At 54.2% G+C, this 17,881-nt stretch overlaps 1 protein-coding gene across 1 annotated transcript in view; it reads right to left on the bottom strand.

Moving 5' to 3' along the window:
- SFI1 (SFI1 centrin binding protein) overlaps window positions 1–17,881 on the bottom strand; it is a 55,564-nt gene that overhangs the window by 5,412 nt on the left and 32,271 nt on the right. Inside the window, exons 18-26 of the mRNA XM_032950858.2 lie at window positions 14,537–14,613; window positions 12,172–12,274; window positions 10,301–10,397; window positions 8,147–8,307; window positions 7,450–7,524; window positions 7,206–7,280; window positions 6,064–6,240; window positions 2,527–2,798; window positions 3–200 (exon numbers count right to left, since the gene is read on the bottom strand). Of these exons, the coding sequence (XP_032806749.2) occupies window positions 3–200; window positions 2,527–2,798; window positions 6,064–6,240; window positions 7,206–7,280; window positions 7,450–7,524; window positions 8,147–8,307; window positions 10,301–10,397; window positions 12,172–12,274; window positions 14,537–14,613 (1,235 nt within the window). The remainder of the gene's footprint in view (window positions 1–2; window positions 201–2,526; window positions 2,799–6,063; window positions 6,241–7,205; window positions 7,281–7,449; window positions 7,525–8,146; window positions 8,308–10,300; window positions 10,398–12,171; window positions 12,275–14,536; window positions 14,614–17,881) is intronic.

Raw genomic sequence — 17,881 nt, 5'->3', positions numbered from 1 at the left:
ACCTGCGCAGGCGGCCCACAAGTCGGTCTCTCTGCAGGGACTCGAGCAGGAAGCTGGGCCGCCGGGGCTGCGTGCGACCGCGTAGCCGCGGCGGCGACCCGGAGCGGTGGGGCGGCGGCGGCGGCGCTCCCTCGCCGTAACGAGTCTCGCTGCGCGCAATTACGCCGCCCTTCTGTAGCTCGAGAGCCGGGCCGCCACCTCTGACACAGGAATTACGCCGCGGCGCAACGCGATGTTTAATATTTATACAATTATAATCTCATTTGAATTGCCCTATTAATGTTTAATGCGCTCATTTCGTATTCCTTTGCCGGACACCACCGCGGAGAGGTTTTAAAGAGGCTTGTGCGTGTGTGCGCGCGCACGTGTGTTCTTGTGTGTGTGTGTGTGTACTGAAGGCGATCCAGAGGCTGAGACCAGGAAAGGCACCTGGCAGAGATGATCTCCCAAGCGAAATGCTGAGGGAGGGTGGCGTTTGTGCACAGACTGCCCTACATGACATCATAACAACAGTCTGAACCACTGGACGGGTTCCACAGGATTGGAAGGATGCCCTGGTGGTCCCCCTCTTTAAGAAGGGGGACCGCACAGACTGTAACAACTGCAGGGGCATCTCACTCCTCAGTGTGCCGGGAAAGGTCCTGGCAAGGATTATGCAACATCGCCTTGCTAGGCACGCTGAGGAGAGGCTTGCGGTGCCCCGGTTTCAGGAAAGGGCAGTCCTGCACAGATGCCATATTTTCTGTCCGTCTGCTACAGCAGAGGTGTAGGGAATTCCAACAAGACCTACGTCTCTGCTTTATTGACCTGGTCAAGGCCTATGATACCATCAGTAGGCCTGGGCACTGGGTTGTTCTTCGTGCTTTCGGAGTCCCTGACCCTCTGCTCACGATCATTAAGGACCTTCATGATGGTGAGTGGGCCCGGGTAAAACTACGTGGCCGGGAGTCGGAGTCATTCCCTGTACACCTTGGGGTGCGACAGCGATGTCCTCTGGCTCCCGCATTATTTAACATCTATTTCGACCACGTAGTTCGTGAAGCCTTCAGTAGCTGTACCGGAAGAATTTCCATCTGGTACAGATACAATGGGAGGCTGATCGATGCCCAGGTGCGGTCAAGGGATAGCTCCCTATTGCTCAACCATGTTATGTATGCCGATGATCTGGTAATTGCTGCTCACTCAGAGGAGAAGTTGGAGGAGCTGCTGCTGAACCTGGAGCTTGCCACGAAGAGGTGGGGACTTACCATCAGCCCCACCAAAACTAAGCACCTGCCTGGGTATTTTGTATCATCGGACACTCCACCCCCACAAATCCCAATTGGTGATAGGGCAGTTGTGGAGAGAGTGGAGAGTTTCCCATACCTGGGCAGTGTGCTCATGACCGGCTCCGATTTAACAGCAGAGGTCTCACTCCGAATCAATCAAGCGGCATTATCTTTTCATAGGTTGCGTAACGCTGTGAGGAAGCTACCTGGTCTATCACACCGCACGAAGCTTCAGGTCTTCTTTGCCACAGTCATTCTTTCCCTACTCTACGCTTGTAAAACGTGGATCCCCAAAATGGAACATCTTCGCCGGTTAGAAACATTTAGGCTGACCTGCCTACGATCCATCCTGGGTTTAACCAGGCTGGAATGTGTGAGGAGCTCACAAATCCTTGAAAGATCTGGACAAAGTCCCATCGGTGAGCTCCTCCGGCAGGCAAGGCTGCGCTGGCTGGGCCATGTAGCCCACATGCCCAGCCACCGCATGCGTAAACAGCTTTTGTTTGGCCGGATCGAGGGGGCTAAACGGGCGTGGCATGGGCTAGAGAAGAGATGGAGTGATGTGGTACAGGAGGATGTGGACCTGAGTGGACTTGCCAATGACTGGTACCAGTGGTGTCAAGATCGGCCTCTATGGAGGAGGCTCGTGAAGGATGCTACTGGGCAGTTGGAGGCAGTCGCCCTCTAACAACAACAGAGGGCGGAGGAGTGACGCTCACAACAACGAGCGGAGCGCCGGGTGGCTAAAGCACAGCAGGTTGGCGCAGTAGGGGGCACAGGTGGTGCATCAGCCAGTCGTCTCAGTCAGTCGACCCGTGGCACCTGGGTCTGCCCTGTGACCTCCTGCCAGCGGGCGTTCGACACTTCACGTGGCCTCAAGGTGCACATAGCCTGGCACAAGCGTCGTGGTGACGTCACCGCCACTTAGTGGCGAATGGTGGTTGTTGTTGTTATGTTTGTATGTTTGTGTGTGTGTGTGCAAGGGAGCAGACATCGCAGCTGTCGCGATTTTCACCTGAAAACGGGCATTTGTGTTGCGTTCGAAACGTCGTGATTTATTTGATTTTATTTCTACCTACGCGACTTTACCGAAAGAACCAAAGAGTATGCGTGTGTGTGTTTGTACGTGCATGCATGGGGGCGCATGTACAGGTGTGTACGTGTGTGTGTACGTGTATGTATGAACGTGTGTATGCTTGGCAATGGGTGCGTATGTGCGTTTGTGTGTGTATGTATGTGCACGTGCATGTCTTCTCACAGAGCCTCGACGCTACAGTGGACTGACGAAGACGCCAGGGGAAGACAGTTGCTCCTCACAGGGCCCTGTCTCCTCATGCCGCCACCCATCGCTCCGGCCAGCTGCTCGGCTGGACTCATCAGGTCAAAGGTGACGGACTTCTTCTTCTTTGTCGTCGTCGTGGCAACGGATGGGTCCTCCGCTAGGCGGGCACGGAGCTCTCTGTGCTCAAGAGTCTTCCTCCTCCAGCGCAGCGCACAGCGGTGTACGAGCTGGTGCACGCTGTACACGCTCTGACACACGCGGGCGAGACGGCGGGTGGGCGGGCGGGCGGCTACGACAATGGTCAGAGAACTGAGCCAGCACCGCTGACATCCTGGGTTCACAATTTACTATCACTCTGCTTGTTTGCCAAGGAAAGTGTCACCGAGTCTCAACTCTTTTCATGGAGGGTCCTGGCAAGTTGCTCTGTGTAATCCGAAAGTAAATTGCAGGTAATATTTCAGCATTGGGATATTTTGTCAAATACCATTTACATTTCTTGTTTTTATTTTAAAAAAAAATTGCTTTGGGAGCAAACCAGAAAACCCAGAGAAAACCCAGAGAAAACCCATGCAGAAATGAGCGCAAGTTGGGAATCGAACCCAGACTCTTATTGCTGTGAAGCACAACCTTGGTTTACCACTGGCGTCTAAATGGGTATGAACTGCGATTAAAGAGGATTCTCAAGTCTCTCTCTATCTCTCTTTTTCTTAGGGCATCCAAAGAGCAAACGATATAATATTACGACTGGAAAGTAATTACTTGCTTCGTTGTGGAGAAAATAACAAAATAAATAAGCAGGCGAAACGCCCCCTTCCGCTGAATGCCGAATCCGGTCCAGCTTTTGCTCGTGCTAAATCAAGGCTGCTGAAATTTCGCACCCCCAGAAAGCATCCCGTGCCTCCTGTGTAGTAAGCGGTTAACGGGGCAGTGGTCGGTCATGTGACGATATTATCGCACTTCAACACACTCAAAATAAGGTGACTATGTTCTTAAATGTCGTGAGTTCATGGTCGCAGGCCTGGTCACCAATGACCACACAAAATAAAAAATCATAACAAATGAGGCTTTTCACTCATCTGAGAATTAAAAATATTGGTTCGAATGCCATGTGTCAAACATCTGAATCATGGCAATCGAACCATGCATGTATACAAAGATCCTCCGTATAGCCTTAACAGACTGTTGGAGCAAGTGCTGTTAGCGAGCACCTATGAAGGCCGGGATGGTGCACTAGGGGGTGGGTGGCCAACACCATGTCAGGCTGCCTTTGTCTCCCTTGTAGTAATGTTTTCACGCATTGCACTTGGTACTAATTTGCGGCTGAGTCGACCTAGGGGAGGCCCAGAACCGGTTCAGATAATCGTCATTGTTGTTAGCTGTGAGCGGAAATCTAAATCGGGTCGCCGGGTTCACAGCGCGGCGCGCTAACCGCTACACTGCCACTCCCCACGTGTCAAACATTTGACACATGGCAGTTGAACCATGCATGCACACACAAACGTGCACACACACGTGTGGGAAAGCACGCCCTGAAGCGCGTGGAAAGACAAAGATCGCTCTCAGCCGTGGTTCCATGGAGCCTGCTTCCGTGGGCCATTCTCTCCGAGAGAAATCCGAACAGACCCTCGGTCACACGACGACAACAGCTGACAGCACAAATGAAGTAAAAACTGAAATATAAATAAGAAGACAAACAATGGATCGAGTTACACACAAGCCACCAGGGCAGCAATCGGAGACCGAGCGCTCGTGTTTACACACCGAACCGCGCCTAGCATCCAGCTTGCGCCATGTGCATAATCACACGTATATGTAACTGCGCAAATAAAGCTTTTACGCTACAGCTTTACGCACACGCAGACAGACAGACACCGGGTAACATGGAGACTCGCTGCCAAATCACGGCACGGCCGAACATCCTTGCGCGCTACACCGTATCCACGCGTCCCCCAGCACTTACTTCCCTTTGATTTAGCGCTGCACTGAAACGGCACAAAATAATTGATCAATTCTTTATTTCAACATTGATTTTCATATCAAGCGCAATAAAAGTGGCGCTAAATTGTATGAATGGCTTATTACGGCGCTCGCTGGGGCCAGTATAAATAGACACGGGGCTAAATACGGAGACGGGAATCCAATCGCTCCCGAGATCTTCGCATCCCTGGCAACGGGAGGAGGAGGAGGAGAAGGAAATCACACGCAACGTGGCCTACCGGATGCGACGGCGGCGTCTTCACCGCAAATACACACCAGGGCTGAGTCTCGGATCAAAGAATTTCGGATTTCTATTGACAATTTTATACCCTTACCTTAACTTCTCGGTTGACGTCCCTTTGTGTGCCAATTGTGAAACTGTCGGACAGTCCCGTCAGCCACCTGACACCAGGCTCAGGTGGGTAAAGCGCGGACGCCATTGATTGGCGTCACGTCACGTCTGCGCCGTTCCCACTTCCGGTCGTCGGATCGCTCCGAAACACAGAAATAATAACATTCGGATCGTCCCAAGTATTCATATCGAGGCCCGATTTTGCAATTTTTCAGATTAATTTGAAAATCGCGTGCACGCTAAATTCAGGGTGATCCACGTACAGATAGCCCACTGATTTGTGACGACTTTTAGTTTTCTCAACAGCTGATTGGATGTTGTGAAAGCGACGGCTTAAAAACTCACGGAGGAAAGCGACCGAAGATCTAAGTGCAGCACTTAGAATGGCGGCAGGGGTGTAGAGGCTTTCAGACAAAATGTTGTTTCTCTGTATAATTTTTTCCGATTATTTTGGCGGAAGAGAGGATATCTGGCGGAGGCTAGGAAGCATTGGGCGAGGTGTGGCGGCATCAACAGCTTTGGCCGCAATGACACCAGGATCTGTATTTTATACGTGGTATCTATAAATCGATCACCCGGTGTTATATTCTGGCCTGGGCACAGGTGAGGGAGGCAGATTTGTTGCTTGCGAACGACTGGGCCGCCTCCTGCTACAGAAGGACGCATGCCCGCTGCTTCAGGACCACGTCTTGAGATGTGCTCGCATTCTCACACTGCACAACGCGTCGTCGTGATGGACAGGTCTCCTCACCTGTGTGTGGTGAAGGTGCGCCGCCAGATCGAGCGCCCTCACGCGTGCGAGGGATTACAAGTCAGGCTCTCACACGTGCGAGGGATTACAAGTCAGGCTCTCACACGTGCGAGGGGTTACAAGTCAGGCTCTCACACGTGCGAGGGATTACTAGTCAGGCTCTCACACGTGCGAGGGATTACAAGTCAGGCCCTCACACGTGCGAGGGATTACAAGTCAGTCTCTCACACGTGCGAGGGATTACAAGTCAGACTCACCCGTGCGAGGGATTACAAGTCAGTCTCTCACAAGTGCGAGGGATTACTAGTCAGCCTCTCACACGTGTGAGGGATTACTAGTCAGGCCCTCACACGTGTGAGGGATTACAAGTCAGGCTCTCACCTGTGCGGGGGGGGGGGGGGTGAGGGTCAGGACTAGGGGGCCGGCTCCTCACCTGCGCGTGCCTCGCTGCCACACGGCGCGAGCGCTCGTGCGCCGACTGGGCGGCGTGGCGGAGCAGCTGGGCTGCCCCGTCCCGGAGGAGCTGGCGCCGGTACGCCTCCATCGCCAGGGAGAGACGCGCGCGCCGGCGAGCCCGCTCGCGCGTGAACGCCACCCACGCGGCCAGCACCTGGCGGAGACCGTCGCCACAGGGGCGCGTGGGTCACAGGCGCGCGATGACTCCCCCCCCCCCAACCCAGGACGGTGACACGGGCCGAACGGCAGTGCGAGACCCCCGTGGCCGCCCTGGTTAATACTGTGAGTTTGCATGATGTTACGAGTGTATTGTGCGGCGGTAGCATCATAAGTTATCGATTTAAATCTGTGAATCGGTGCATTGTTACGTGCCTGGTCACTCAGGCGAACGTTCAAGGGTGACACTACCAGAAAGGCTCCACACCTGAGAGATCAATTTGCGCAATTCGGTTGCATCCAAGCGAATCGCTCGTCTATGGACATCTTCTCTGCAACCAGTTGCGACAAGGTGCACAACCGGTTGCTTGCAGTAGAAATGGACCCGGCCTTTCATGCATCCATCATCTCGGCGATTTGTTGCGAGGCATTTCATCGCCGCGTGACACACACATCAGCGAGCTCTAATTGGTCGTCACGACCCTGAACACGCCGTTTAATTTTCCTCTTGTGCAACCGCTCGCTGAGATGCGGGCAAAGCGGCTGCGGGGGCGACGATTACATTGGGCGATTTCAAGAGCGGTTTGTTTTCACAACCGATTGCTCAGGCACGGTGGCAAGGTGTTGCCTGGTATGCAGGAGATCGTGGGTTCAATCCTGGAGTTTGCATATTCTCCCCGTGGTCTCGTGGATTTTTCTCCGGGTCCTCCGGTTTTTCCCTCCACGTTTTAAAAACGTGCATGAAGAGTATTTGGCTGCTATAAATGTCCACGTGATAAGCCACTTCTTGAGCTCTCGCTTCTGAAAAAGAGCTATACAGCTCAGTGGGCTTTTAGCTGGCAAAATAAAGATAGTCTATAGTTTTATAGGCACGGGCACGGCCGCGTGGTGTGGCGCGCGCTCCACTCTCCTGGCAGAATCCCGATTAAAAAAAAATAAAAAAACGCTGCACCAGCTCCTCACCTTTCCCTGCAGCACGAGCGACCAGTGCCAGAGCGCCACGCAGGTCAGCGTCGCCTCCGCCCTGCGCTCGGACAGCTGCGGCAACAACAACAAGCAAGACGAGACTCCCCGTTAATCTTGCGGAGAGGCGCTTCCATTGCTCCCCCCACCCCCCCGAGGGTGCACGAGGGCAGACGGGGCATGCCGAGGGCCGACGGAGCGGTACCGCAGGCCGCAAGCGGTGCCGCAAGGCACAAACCCTCACCCTGTGGCTCCAGATCGCGAAGTACGTGCGGGAGAGACGCGTGGAGAGGAGCCACTCGCTCCGTCGGTGCAGCAGCTGCATTCCAAACGGTAACGTGCAGGCGGTACACACACAAAGGACCTCCGATTAGCACGGTTGGTTACGTACGGTGCAAAAGAAGTTCAACATGCATACATACAGCACACACCATCATCATCGTCGTCGTCGCCGTTACCAGCCACAGTCTCCCGACTGCAAGGCGAAGGGCTCAGCAAGCCGTCACAATCTCTCAGTTTTTGCGATGATTTCAGTGCTCCATCTCCACGGTGGATGTTCTCTCAGGCGTGATTCCTCCGTTGGCTTATACAGTGGTTAGTCGCGACAGCCCTCCATGTGACTTCATCCCTTCAACAGTGGAGGCTCTCGTGCCTTCATCAAAGCTTTAACAGCCTCTTGGGCCAAGTGCTGTTGGTGAGCGCCTACCAACGTGGCACAAGAAAAGGTGGTGTGGCTAGCAGTGGTGACGTTCACACACCGTACCAGGTACTCATATAAGGCTGAGTCGACCTAGGGAGGAGGCCCAGGATTGGTTCAAATATTCACCGCTGTTATTGGTCGTGACCGGACATCGAATTCGGGTCACCGGGTTCGTAGCGCAGTGCGCTAACCATGACACTACTGCTCCAAGACACCATCACTCCACCCACGAGCTACTAACCGTCTTGCGTAAGCACAGCGCGTGGTGACTCAGCCACGCCGCCAGGCCTCGGCCCAGCAGCGCCCGCCGGCGGTGGCGCTCCGCCTGCTCGGCCGCCCTGCGTTCCCGCGTGGCGGCCGCGAGCCGCAGCCTCCATGACCCAAACCGCCGGCGAAGCGTCACTGGCGGAGGAGGAGATTAAAAGCAGCGTTAATTTTGTTCATGATATTAGCGACGACAATATTCGTCAACTAGGTGTTGAGCCGACGTTGACCGGGAGTGGATGAAGCTCATCGGGCGTCCGAAGACGGCTCCCACAGCTGCGCACTAGAGCCCGACTGTGCCAAGACAAAACAATCGAGACTGAATGAAGACACAGACTGCGGTAAGCCAGCGTCAACAGAGACCTCAGTGCACTGAGCGAGACCAACAATGGTAACCGGCTGTAGCAGTGTATGCATACAAAACAATATTACCAAGTTCAATGACTGACTTACATGATAATAATAGGGGAGGAGGGGAATTGGTGACATTTACACACCACAACACGCATTTATTTTAAGGTGGAGTTGACCTAGAGGAGGCCACGGGTCAGTTCAGATATCACCAACACAAAATAACTAAGGGGGAATCAAATATTGGACTACTTCAGTCAACTAGACTAAGATAATGACTCCACAGATTAATACTTGAGTAAAACTGCAGAGAGCTTGTCATTTCCTAGATTATGACAATGATGAAAGTAAAACAAGCAGATCACATTGACACTGGGAACCCCCACGAATGCTCAAACAAGAGAAATGTTTTTTGGGCAACGTCAACTCCACTTCGCGTCAGCGATGGTGTGCTACGGTGGCGAGATGTTAACTCCCTTGCAATGTATGCAGGAGGTTGTGGGTTCCATCCCGACCCTGACGGTTGTATATTTGGACTTTGCATGTTTCTCTCCCCGTGGTCGCGTGGATTTTTCTCTGAACCCCTCTGGGTTTTCCCTCCACATTTTTTTTGAGTATTTGGCCGCTATACATTTCCACGTGATAAGCCAACTTCGTTGAGCTATCATTTGTGGTAGCCAGGTCGCTTCTGAAAAAGAGCCACATAGCTCAGTGGGCCTTACCTGGTCAAAATAAAAATAGTTTCAGTTTAGACTCCAAGTCTCGCGTCAAGTGTGTGACGAACCCACGCGACATTCGACTCCCGAGTCTCGCAGTGACAAAAGTAACCGAACGCAGTGCCCAAAGTACAGACGCGGCATTGTCGCCAGGTTAAAAAATATTCCCCTCGAGTACCCGATTAGTGCGGTCGAGATGCTGGCAGTCACGGATAAAAATCATTCGCGGGCCGCTTCAAAGTGGGGGGTATAGCGTGGCTGCCGCACGTATGATGCCGCATCTGGCCGCGAGCCATCGGATCTTGACCCCTGCCCTACCGAGCACGGAATGAAATGACGGCAAGGCAAGGCAAGGCGTCACTAAATAAATGACCTCGAATAACAAGTGTCCAAACACAACATCTTATTTTCACGGAAATATTAGTCTACCAACATTTTATTCTTGCCTCCGGGAGGGGCTTTTGAAGTTTCAAAATAATTGGTTTAAGTGAAAGAAAGAAAGCAGGAATGGAAAAAAAAATCCACTGACGCTAATGGAAAACCGCAGCAGAAAAATGATAAATTCCCTGGGTCCGACCGAGCGCTGAATAAAGACAGGAATTGTCTGCTTCTGCATCAACATGGAGTGGATTTACTGTGCGCGTTAAATCATGGGTAATGATTTTTCACACGGCCTTTGACAAAAAAAAAAACACCCGGCATTCGGCCCATCTCATCACATCTTGGAAGCTAAGTCGGGCAGAGCCTGACCACGTATACCAGGTGTTACGGATCGACTGGACTACACGCTACGGAGCAGGGGGCAGTGCGTCAAAAATATATTTGCTGTGCTACACGTACACGCTCTCCCGTATATGCTTGCCGCCTTCAAAAACCGGCACTGGCCAGCGTGGTGAGGTATGGTCAAATATCCCACACGACCGGCACGGCGGTGGGAAGGACCTCGTCCAGCAGTGGACAGGCGGGAAGGTTTTGTGCGCAAGCGATATTTCACGCCGCTCGTCCGATCGTTCCCTCCCGGCGCTTGTTTGCCGTCGTGTGTGACGGGGGGCCGAGATACGTACGCAGGTTGAGCTGACTCCGCGCCCACTCCAAGCGGGCACGGGTCTCCTGCTGACGTCGCACGCGCACCACCGTCGCCTCGCGCCACTCCCGCAGCGCCTGCCAGTGGCGCAGCACACACACAAGACAAAATGTCACCCATGTAGCAGCCTTCGCACACTAGACGGGCAAGTGCTGTCAGCTACGAAGGCGAGCACGGCGCATAGAGGGGGTAAGCGGCGAGCATGCCCCACGCCCAGCCACATTTGTCTCCCCCGCTGGCGACGTTTACACACCACACCAGGTACTCATTTAAGGCCGTGTAGACCTAGGGGAGGCCTAGGACTGATTCAGACATCACTCGGACGATTAACGTTAGCCGTGAGCGGGAATCGAACTCGGGTTTCCGGGCTCGTAGGGCAGTTCTACGACATGACTAGACTATGCTCCCAATACAAAACAAAATATCTCACCTATTGCCATAAAAGACTGTTGGGGAAATACTATCAACCAGCTATTCAAGTCAGCCCAGTGCTGGCTGAGGTGGTATACACAGCATCACACACGACCACCTTTGTCTTCCCAGTGCTGATGTTGATCTAGGAGAGTGCCAGTGCCGGTTCCGCTAACCATTCCTAATTTTGGCAAAGGCCAGAAATCGAACTTGGGTCTCTGGGTTCGGAACACAGCGCGCTAACCGCTGCACCGCCACTAACCCCACCCCCGCCACGCACATAAACGGCAGCGATAAATCCGTAGCTCAGTGCGCTAATCACTGCGCCACCGTGCCCCCACGTGTGCACAGATTCACGCACGCACACACACAGTGCATACTCATCCCTCCTCCCCCTCCAACAAAGGCCGCTAGCAGCAGCTGTCTTCACTGGGCACCGCAGCTTTTATGTTCCCGGTTCCCCCCGTGGTGTGAGCACTGATTAAACGCAAGCGACTCTTGCGCAGATTGATTGTTGCACGGGGCTGCCTGTTCCATTCGCTCACTGATGGATGGAGCGGCGCTGCCTAACCCGGAGGTCACGACCAAAGAGAGGGGGGTTCACGGGGGTCGTGAGGGTCGCCAGCTGGATCGCGGCCACCGCTGGAATAACGAGGCCCGGGGGGATCGATATCGACGTTTCAGGACGTCAATAAAGAAAAAAAAATCTCAGAGCAAAATTCATATTTTTTTCAAGCCGATTTTTTGTTGTTTGTTTCTTTAGTATTTAAACACTTGCTGAGCGCCGGCCCACAAGGCCTGATATATCAAGCGGTCAGGAACAAACAGCACGATTAGCAAAGTTGAAATAATTTCTATAAATGCAGACGTTTTACGAATCGAGCAAGGCCATTACACAAGTGTGGGAGAAAAGAGACAAGGATGCGAGGGATTGCGACCTGCGTTGTGGCAGCTGATCACTGCACGGGTGATGTATTTGGAGCTTTACGCACGCTTTCCTGTAGAATCTCGCGACACAGAATCAGCTCCTGGTCGGAGTCACGGCGCGATTCACTCTGCGAGCAGCACGCAGCACGGTGCGTGCCACAACCTCGCAGCGGCTACCACGCCGCACTCCCAACCTGGAGACCCAAGTGCGATTCCCAGCCACGGACGGCTTAAATCAGCCGCGAGTGTGGCCAGCACCACGCTCAGCCCCCTTTGTCTCCGCACCAGGTACTAATTTTAAAGCTGAGTAGATCTAGGGGGCCGGTTTGGATAGCCACCACCGATGTCGGCTGCGAGTGGAAATCGAACTCGGGTCGGCCGGTTCATCGCGTAGCGAGCGCGCGCACACTCACGTGCACGCGGACACACGAACGCACGCACACACGCGCCCACTCACGCGCACACCCGCATGCGCACACACGACCGCAGACACACTCACGCGCATTCACGCACCCGCTTCGCGAGCGCCCGCTCGTAATGCCGCTGCGCCTCCGCGGTGAGCAGCCTCTCTTGCTTGCCGGCGAGCGCATTGGTGCGCCAGGCGAGGACGGCCCGCCTGCGAGTGACAGAGTCAAAAACAACGCGAGCTCAACGGAAAATGATAAAAACCCGGTGACGACCGACGACGAGAAGCGAAACCGCGACGTTGGCCGCGTTTCCGCGTCCCGCGCTTTTTTGAGCACAGAAAAGAAAAGAACGAATAACACAAAAAGAATCCCGAAATTCAAGGGAGGGACGGGCACGCGCACGCGCACGAAAAAAGACACGAGCGGAATGGAGGCTTGATGCGGGGCGCCTCGTTCGCGGCACGGCCCCGCGGAGTGAAGGGGGTCACGGGCGATGGCTCCCGCCGGCCCGGGCGAATCGGCAGCGTAGGTGTAATGCGTTGTGACAATCCCCGAGGGCCCCGTTGTGTTTTTTTAATGGAGCCTCGCTCAAGTTCTCGTCCGTCGTTTTGCTGCTTAATAAATAACAATCCCAACCGCGGCTCCCTCGACGGCTACAGGCACCCTCGGAAGGAAAGGGGGAACAAAAAAAAAGATAAATAGGTAAATAAATAAAAACGCTGCTCCTGCGCTGGGCTCGCATGCTGCTTAAACGACGGACACGCGGCGAGGGTGGCGGCGACCGGTTAACCCAACAACGCCCGGGTCTCTGCCGTGATCTCCTGCCGGTAGCGAGCCTTCCAACAACGCCTCGGGAGCGGACCTCGCCTCGCACCAGCTCCGTGGCAATGACCCAGGACGACTTTTGGTGGATTGGCCACCAACCCTTGGCTCTTACACAGCCCAGTAATGGCCGCATACCCCTGGTTCTGTTTTATCTCCTCCACTTTCCACGCACGGCGCAGCGGGGTCTATGGATGATACGCGCCTTACAAATTCAAATGATAATCATGTCATTATTTACGCGTCTACTTATTTATGTGCTTGACTGGTGGTGATAATTCACACATTAATGCATACTGTGCAAGTCACAGATGTTACATGTTAAAGGCGTGTGTGTGTGTACGAGTAGCCGTGTCATGACGTTTATGTGCCACATGTGTGCCAAGTGACACCCAGAACACACTTGGAAGTATAGACGTTCCATCTCTGGGGGCATTTCCAGGTGAAGCATTGTAGATACAAAAAAAAAGCAGAAAAAAATATTTGCGAAACTCCCAAACGTGATGGGCTGCCACTTGATCAAGAGCGGACAGTACAGTAAGTAAGTTTGTGAATCCATCTGTGCGGACTTCATGGCGTTATTCCCTATGTGTAGACAATACATATATTTTTTAACGGGCACTCTGGTTTCATCCACACAAGCAAAACACCCCTGACGCAAGGAACTGGCCGAACCGTCTCAACTGCCGAGACTCAGCGAGGCTTTTCCTGGAGAAATTCAATTTCCATATCGATTTTTTTTTAAACAAAAACGCAAGATTTGCAAACGCCACGGGTTTTAAGCTTCTCCTACCAAGAGTTAAAAATAAACGCCCGCTACTTCGCGCAGAAGACCTTCCCACCACCGTAACACGACACGGACTAATTTTATACCTTGTGTGCGCGGGTGCGCGTGTGTGTGCGTGCGTTCGAGTTCGTGGTAGTGTAGCGATTAGCGGGCTGCGCTACGGACCCGGCGATCCGAGTTTGATTCCCGCTCACGGTCAACACCTGTGACGATTATCTGAATTTGGTCCTGGGCCTCCCCGAGGTTGAATCGGCCTCAAGTGAGCACCTGGCGTGGTGTGTAAACAATGCCACGGGGAAGACAAAGGCGGTCGGGTGTGGTGCTGGCCAGCCACCCCCTCGTGTGCCGTGCCAGCCTTCATAGGTGCTCGCTGGAACGGTCTTTGTATGTGCTGTAACTGACATTTGAGCATGTCTGATAGACATGCTGCCAGGAGAGAAGCCACAGAGTCGTGAGGAAGAGAACACAGCAGGCGAGTGTCGTAGATTAGAGTCGGTAAAAAACGGTCGCGCTTTGATGGGGGGGGGGGGTCATGTGTGCAGGATGCGGAGAAGAGGGACGACTGCCGGAAGAGGCAGTGGAGCGGTCCCCACGAGCCCGACGGCCAATGGGAAGCCCTAGGAGCAGATGGCGGGAGACTGTGCGGGAAGACCTCGACGGTCGCGGGTCGCTGTGGGACCTGGCGGAGGGGATAAAGCGTTGGCGGCGAGGTGTGGTGGTGGCGGCGGCAGTGGCGGCGGCGGAACCGTGAGTGGCGCAGCACCGCGCCAGGCCGTGTTTGCACGACGGCGCTAGCTCGCTGGCTCGCTGGCTCGCTGGCTCACTGGAGGAGGGGGGGGGGGAGCGACGATGCCCCACGTACCGGAGCTCGCACCGCCGATGCCGCTGCTCTCTGACGCGCACCTCCTCCAGCATGGCCAGACGATCGGCGTGCTGGCGCTGTGCCACATAACCGCCACATATCCAGCACACGCACACACAAGGATCATCCCATGCACACACAAAGAAGCACATTTACACGCATGCACATACAGGGACATACACACGAAATCTTTACAAAGACAAGGAGCTCCCATATAGCCTTAACAGACTGTTGGAGCAAGTGCTCGTTCTGGCCGTGCCGGCCTTCATCGGTGCTAACAGCACTTGCTCCAACACAAATGTACACACAAAGACAAAAACCCCCCGTATAGCCTTAAAACGCTGTTAAGGTGCTCACACATATGAAGGCCAGCACAGCACACGAGGGGGTGGGAGGCCAGCACTACGCCCGGCCGCCTTTGTCTCCCCAGTGGCAATGTTTTTACACATCGCACCAGGTACTCATTTGAGGCCGAGTCGACCTAGGGGAGGCCCAGGACTGGTTCAGATATTCGTCACTGGTGTTGGCCGTGAGCGGGAATCGAACTCGGATCTCCGGGCTCGTAGCACGGTGCGCTAACCGCTACACACAGACACAGATCATCCCATGCACACACACAGAAGTGCACACAGATGCACATGTACACACAGGGACATGCACACAGATGGACAAAGACAAGACATCCGCCGTGTAGCCTTCAAATGGACTGTTGGAGGAAGTGCTGGTGCTGGCCACCCGCCATGCCGGCCTTCATAGGCGCTCGCTAACACCACCTGCTCGAACACAAATGTACACACAAAGGCAAAAATCCCCCATACAGCCTGTAACAGACTGTTGGCGCAAGAGCTGTTAGCGAGCACCTATTAAGGACATCATGGCACGGCGCTCAAGGGGGTGGGGTATGGCCGGCGCCACGCAGTGATGCCTGTCTCTCTAGTGCTGTCACACTGCAGCAGGTACTCATTTAAGGCTGAGTGAACCTAGGGGTGTTAAGGCCCACTGAGCTACATAGCTCTTTTGCAGAAGCGACCTGGCTATCACAAATGATAGCTCAATGAAGTGGCTTATCACGTGGACGTTTATAGCAGTCAAATACCCTAAACGCGTGTTGATTCTAAATCTGGAGGGAAAAACCGGAGGACCCGGAGAAAAATCCACGCGACCATGGGGAGAACATGCAGACTCCAAATATACAGCAGGCATCAGGGTCGGAATTGAACACACAACCTCCTGCATACCAGGTGCGGTAGTTAACATCTCGCCACCGCGGCCACCAGAGCATTCAAGTGGCGTTCCAATCCGTAACCATTGACGGCTGATACCACCAACATCAGCTGGCACGCAAGGCAGCTAGGTTGGCGGCAGTCAGTCAGTCAGTAGTTGTAACTTCCCACTTCAGAGGACATGAGTTCAAATGCACTCTCAGGTCCACTCAACCCCATCATCCCACGCGGGACACCGAAGCAACTACCTCAACGGAGTGAGAAGTCACCAGCGGTCACGCAGGGTAACAACCTGTGCTCGTCAATGGCAGCGTGGAATGTTCCGGACACTGCATTCAGAATCGCCAAATGCAGACGGGATGCTGCCCGATCCCTCGCGAGCGCGACTTATTCTGTACTTGCTTGACATACACGGGCAGCGCGGGTGTTGGGCGGTGACAATCCTCGTACATCAACAACAACAACCGCCATTCGCCACTAAGTGGCGGTGACGTCACCACGACGCTTGTGCCAGGCCATGTGCACCTTGAGACCACGTGAAGTGTCGAACGCCCGCTGGCAAGTCACGGGGCAGACCCAGGTGCCACGGGTCGACTGAGATGACTGGCTGATGCACCACCTGTGCCCCCTACTGTGCCAACCTGCTGTGCTTTAGCCACCCGGCGCTCCGCTCGTTGTTGTGAGCGTCGCTCCTCCGCCCTCCGTTGTTGTTGGAGGGCTACTGCCTCCAACTGCCCAGTAGCGTCCTTCACGAGCATCCTCCACAGAGGCCGATCTTGACACCGCTGGTACCAGTCATCGGCAAGTCCACTCAGCTCCACGTCCTCCTGTACCACATCACTCCATCTCTTCTCTAGCCCGTGCCTCGCCCATTTAGCCCCCTCGATCCGGCCGAACAAAAGCTGTTTCGGCATGCGGTGGCTGGGCATGCGGGCTACATGACCCAGCCAACGCAGCCTTGCCTGCCGGAGGAGCTCACCGATGGGACCCTGCCCAGATCTTTCAAGAATTTGTGAGCTCCTCACACAATCCAGCCTGGTTAAACCCAGGACGGATCGTAGGCAGGCTAGCCTAAATGTTTCTAACCGGCGAAGATGTTCCATTAGGGGGGTCCACGTTTCGCAAGCGTAGAGAAGGGAGGGAATGACCGTGGCCAAGAAGACCTGAAGCTTAGTGCGGAGCGACAGACCAGGTAGCTTCCACACAGCGTTACGCAACCGATGAAAAGATATTGCCGCTCAACTGATTCGGAGTGAGACCTCTGCTGTTAAACTGGAGCCGGTCATAAGCACACTGCCCAGGTATGGGAAACTCTCCACTCGCTCCACAACTGCCCCATCACCGATTGGGAGTTGTGGGGGTGGAGTGTCCGATGGTACAAAATACCCAGGCAGGTGCTTAGTTTTGGTGGGGCTGATGGCAAGGCCCCATCTCTTAGTGGCACGCTCCAATCCCAGCAGCAGCGTCTCCAACTCCTCTGTTACCAAATCATCGGCATACATAACGTGGTTGAGCAATAGGGAGCCATCCCTTGACCGCACCCGGGCATCGATCAGCCTCCCATTATATCTGTACCATATGGAGATTCCCCCGGTACAGCTATTGAAGGCTTCACGAACTACGTGGTCAAAAAAGATGTCAAATAATGTGGGAGCCAGAGGACATCCTTGTCGCACCCCAAGGTGTACAGGGAATGGCTCTGACTCCCGGCCACGTAGTTTTACCCGGGCCCGCTCACCATCATGAAGGTCCTTAATGATCGTGAGCAGAGGGTCAGGGACTCCAAAAGCATGAAGAACAACCCAGAGCCCAGGCCTACTGATGGTATCATAGGCCTTGACCAGGTCAATAAAGCAGAGATGTAGGTCTTGTTGGAATTCCCTACACCTCTGCTGTAGCAGACGGACAGAAAATATGGCATCTGTGCAGGACCGCCCGTACCTGAAACCGCATTGGGGCTCCGCAAGCCTCTCCTCAGCGTGCCTGGCAAGGCGATGTTGAATAATCCTTGCCAGGACCTTTCCCGGCACACTGAGGAGTGAGATGCCCCTGTAGTTGTTACAGTCTGTGCGGTCCCCCTTCTTAAAGAGGGGGACCACCAGGGCATCCTTCCAATCCTGCG

Source organism: Petromyzon marinus, chromosome 9 (genome assembly GCF_048934315.1).
Source record: "Petromyzon marinus isolate PM22_M1 ecotype Great Lakes invasive population chromosome 9, UKy_Petmar_22M1.pri1.0, whole genome shotgun sequence".
Lineage (NCBI taxonomy): Eukaryota > Metazoa > Chordata > Hyperoartia > Petromyzontiformes > Petromyzontidae > Petromyzon > Petromyzon marinus.
Note: the sequence above shows the minus strand (reverse complement) of the source record. Positions and strands in the feature narration are given on the sequence as shown.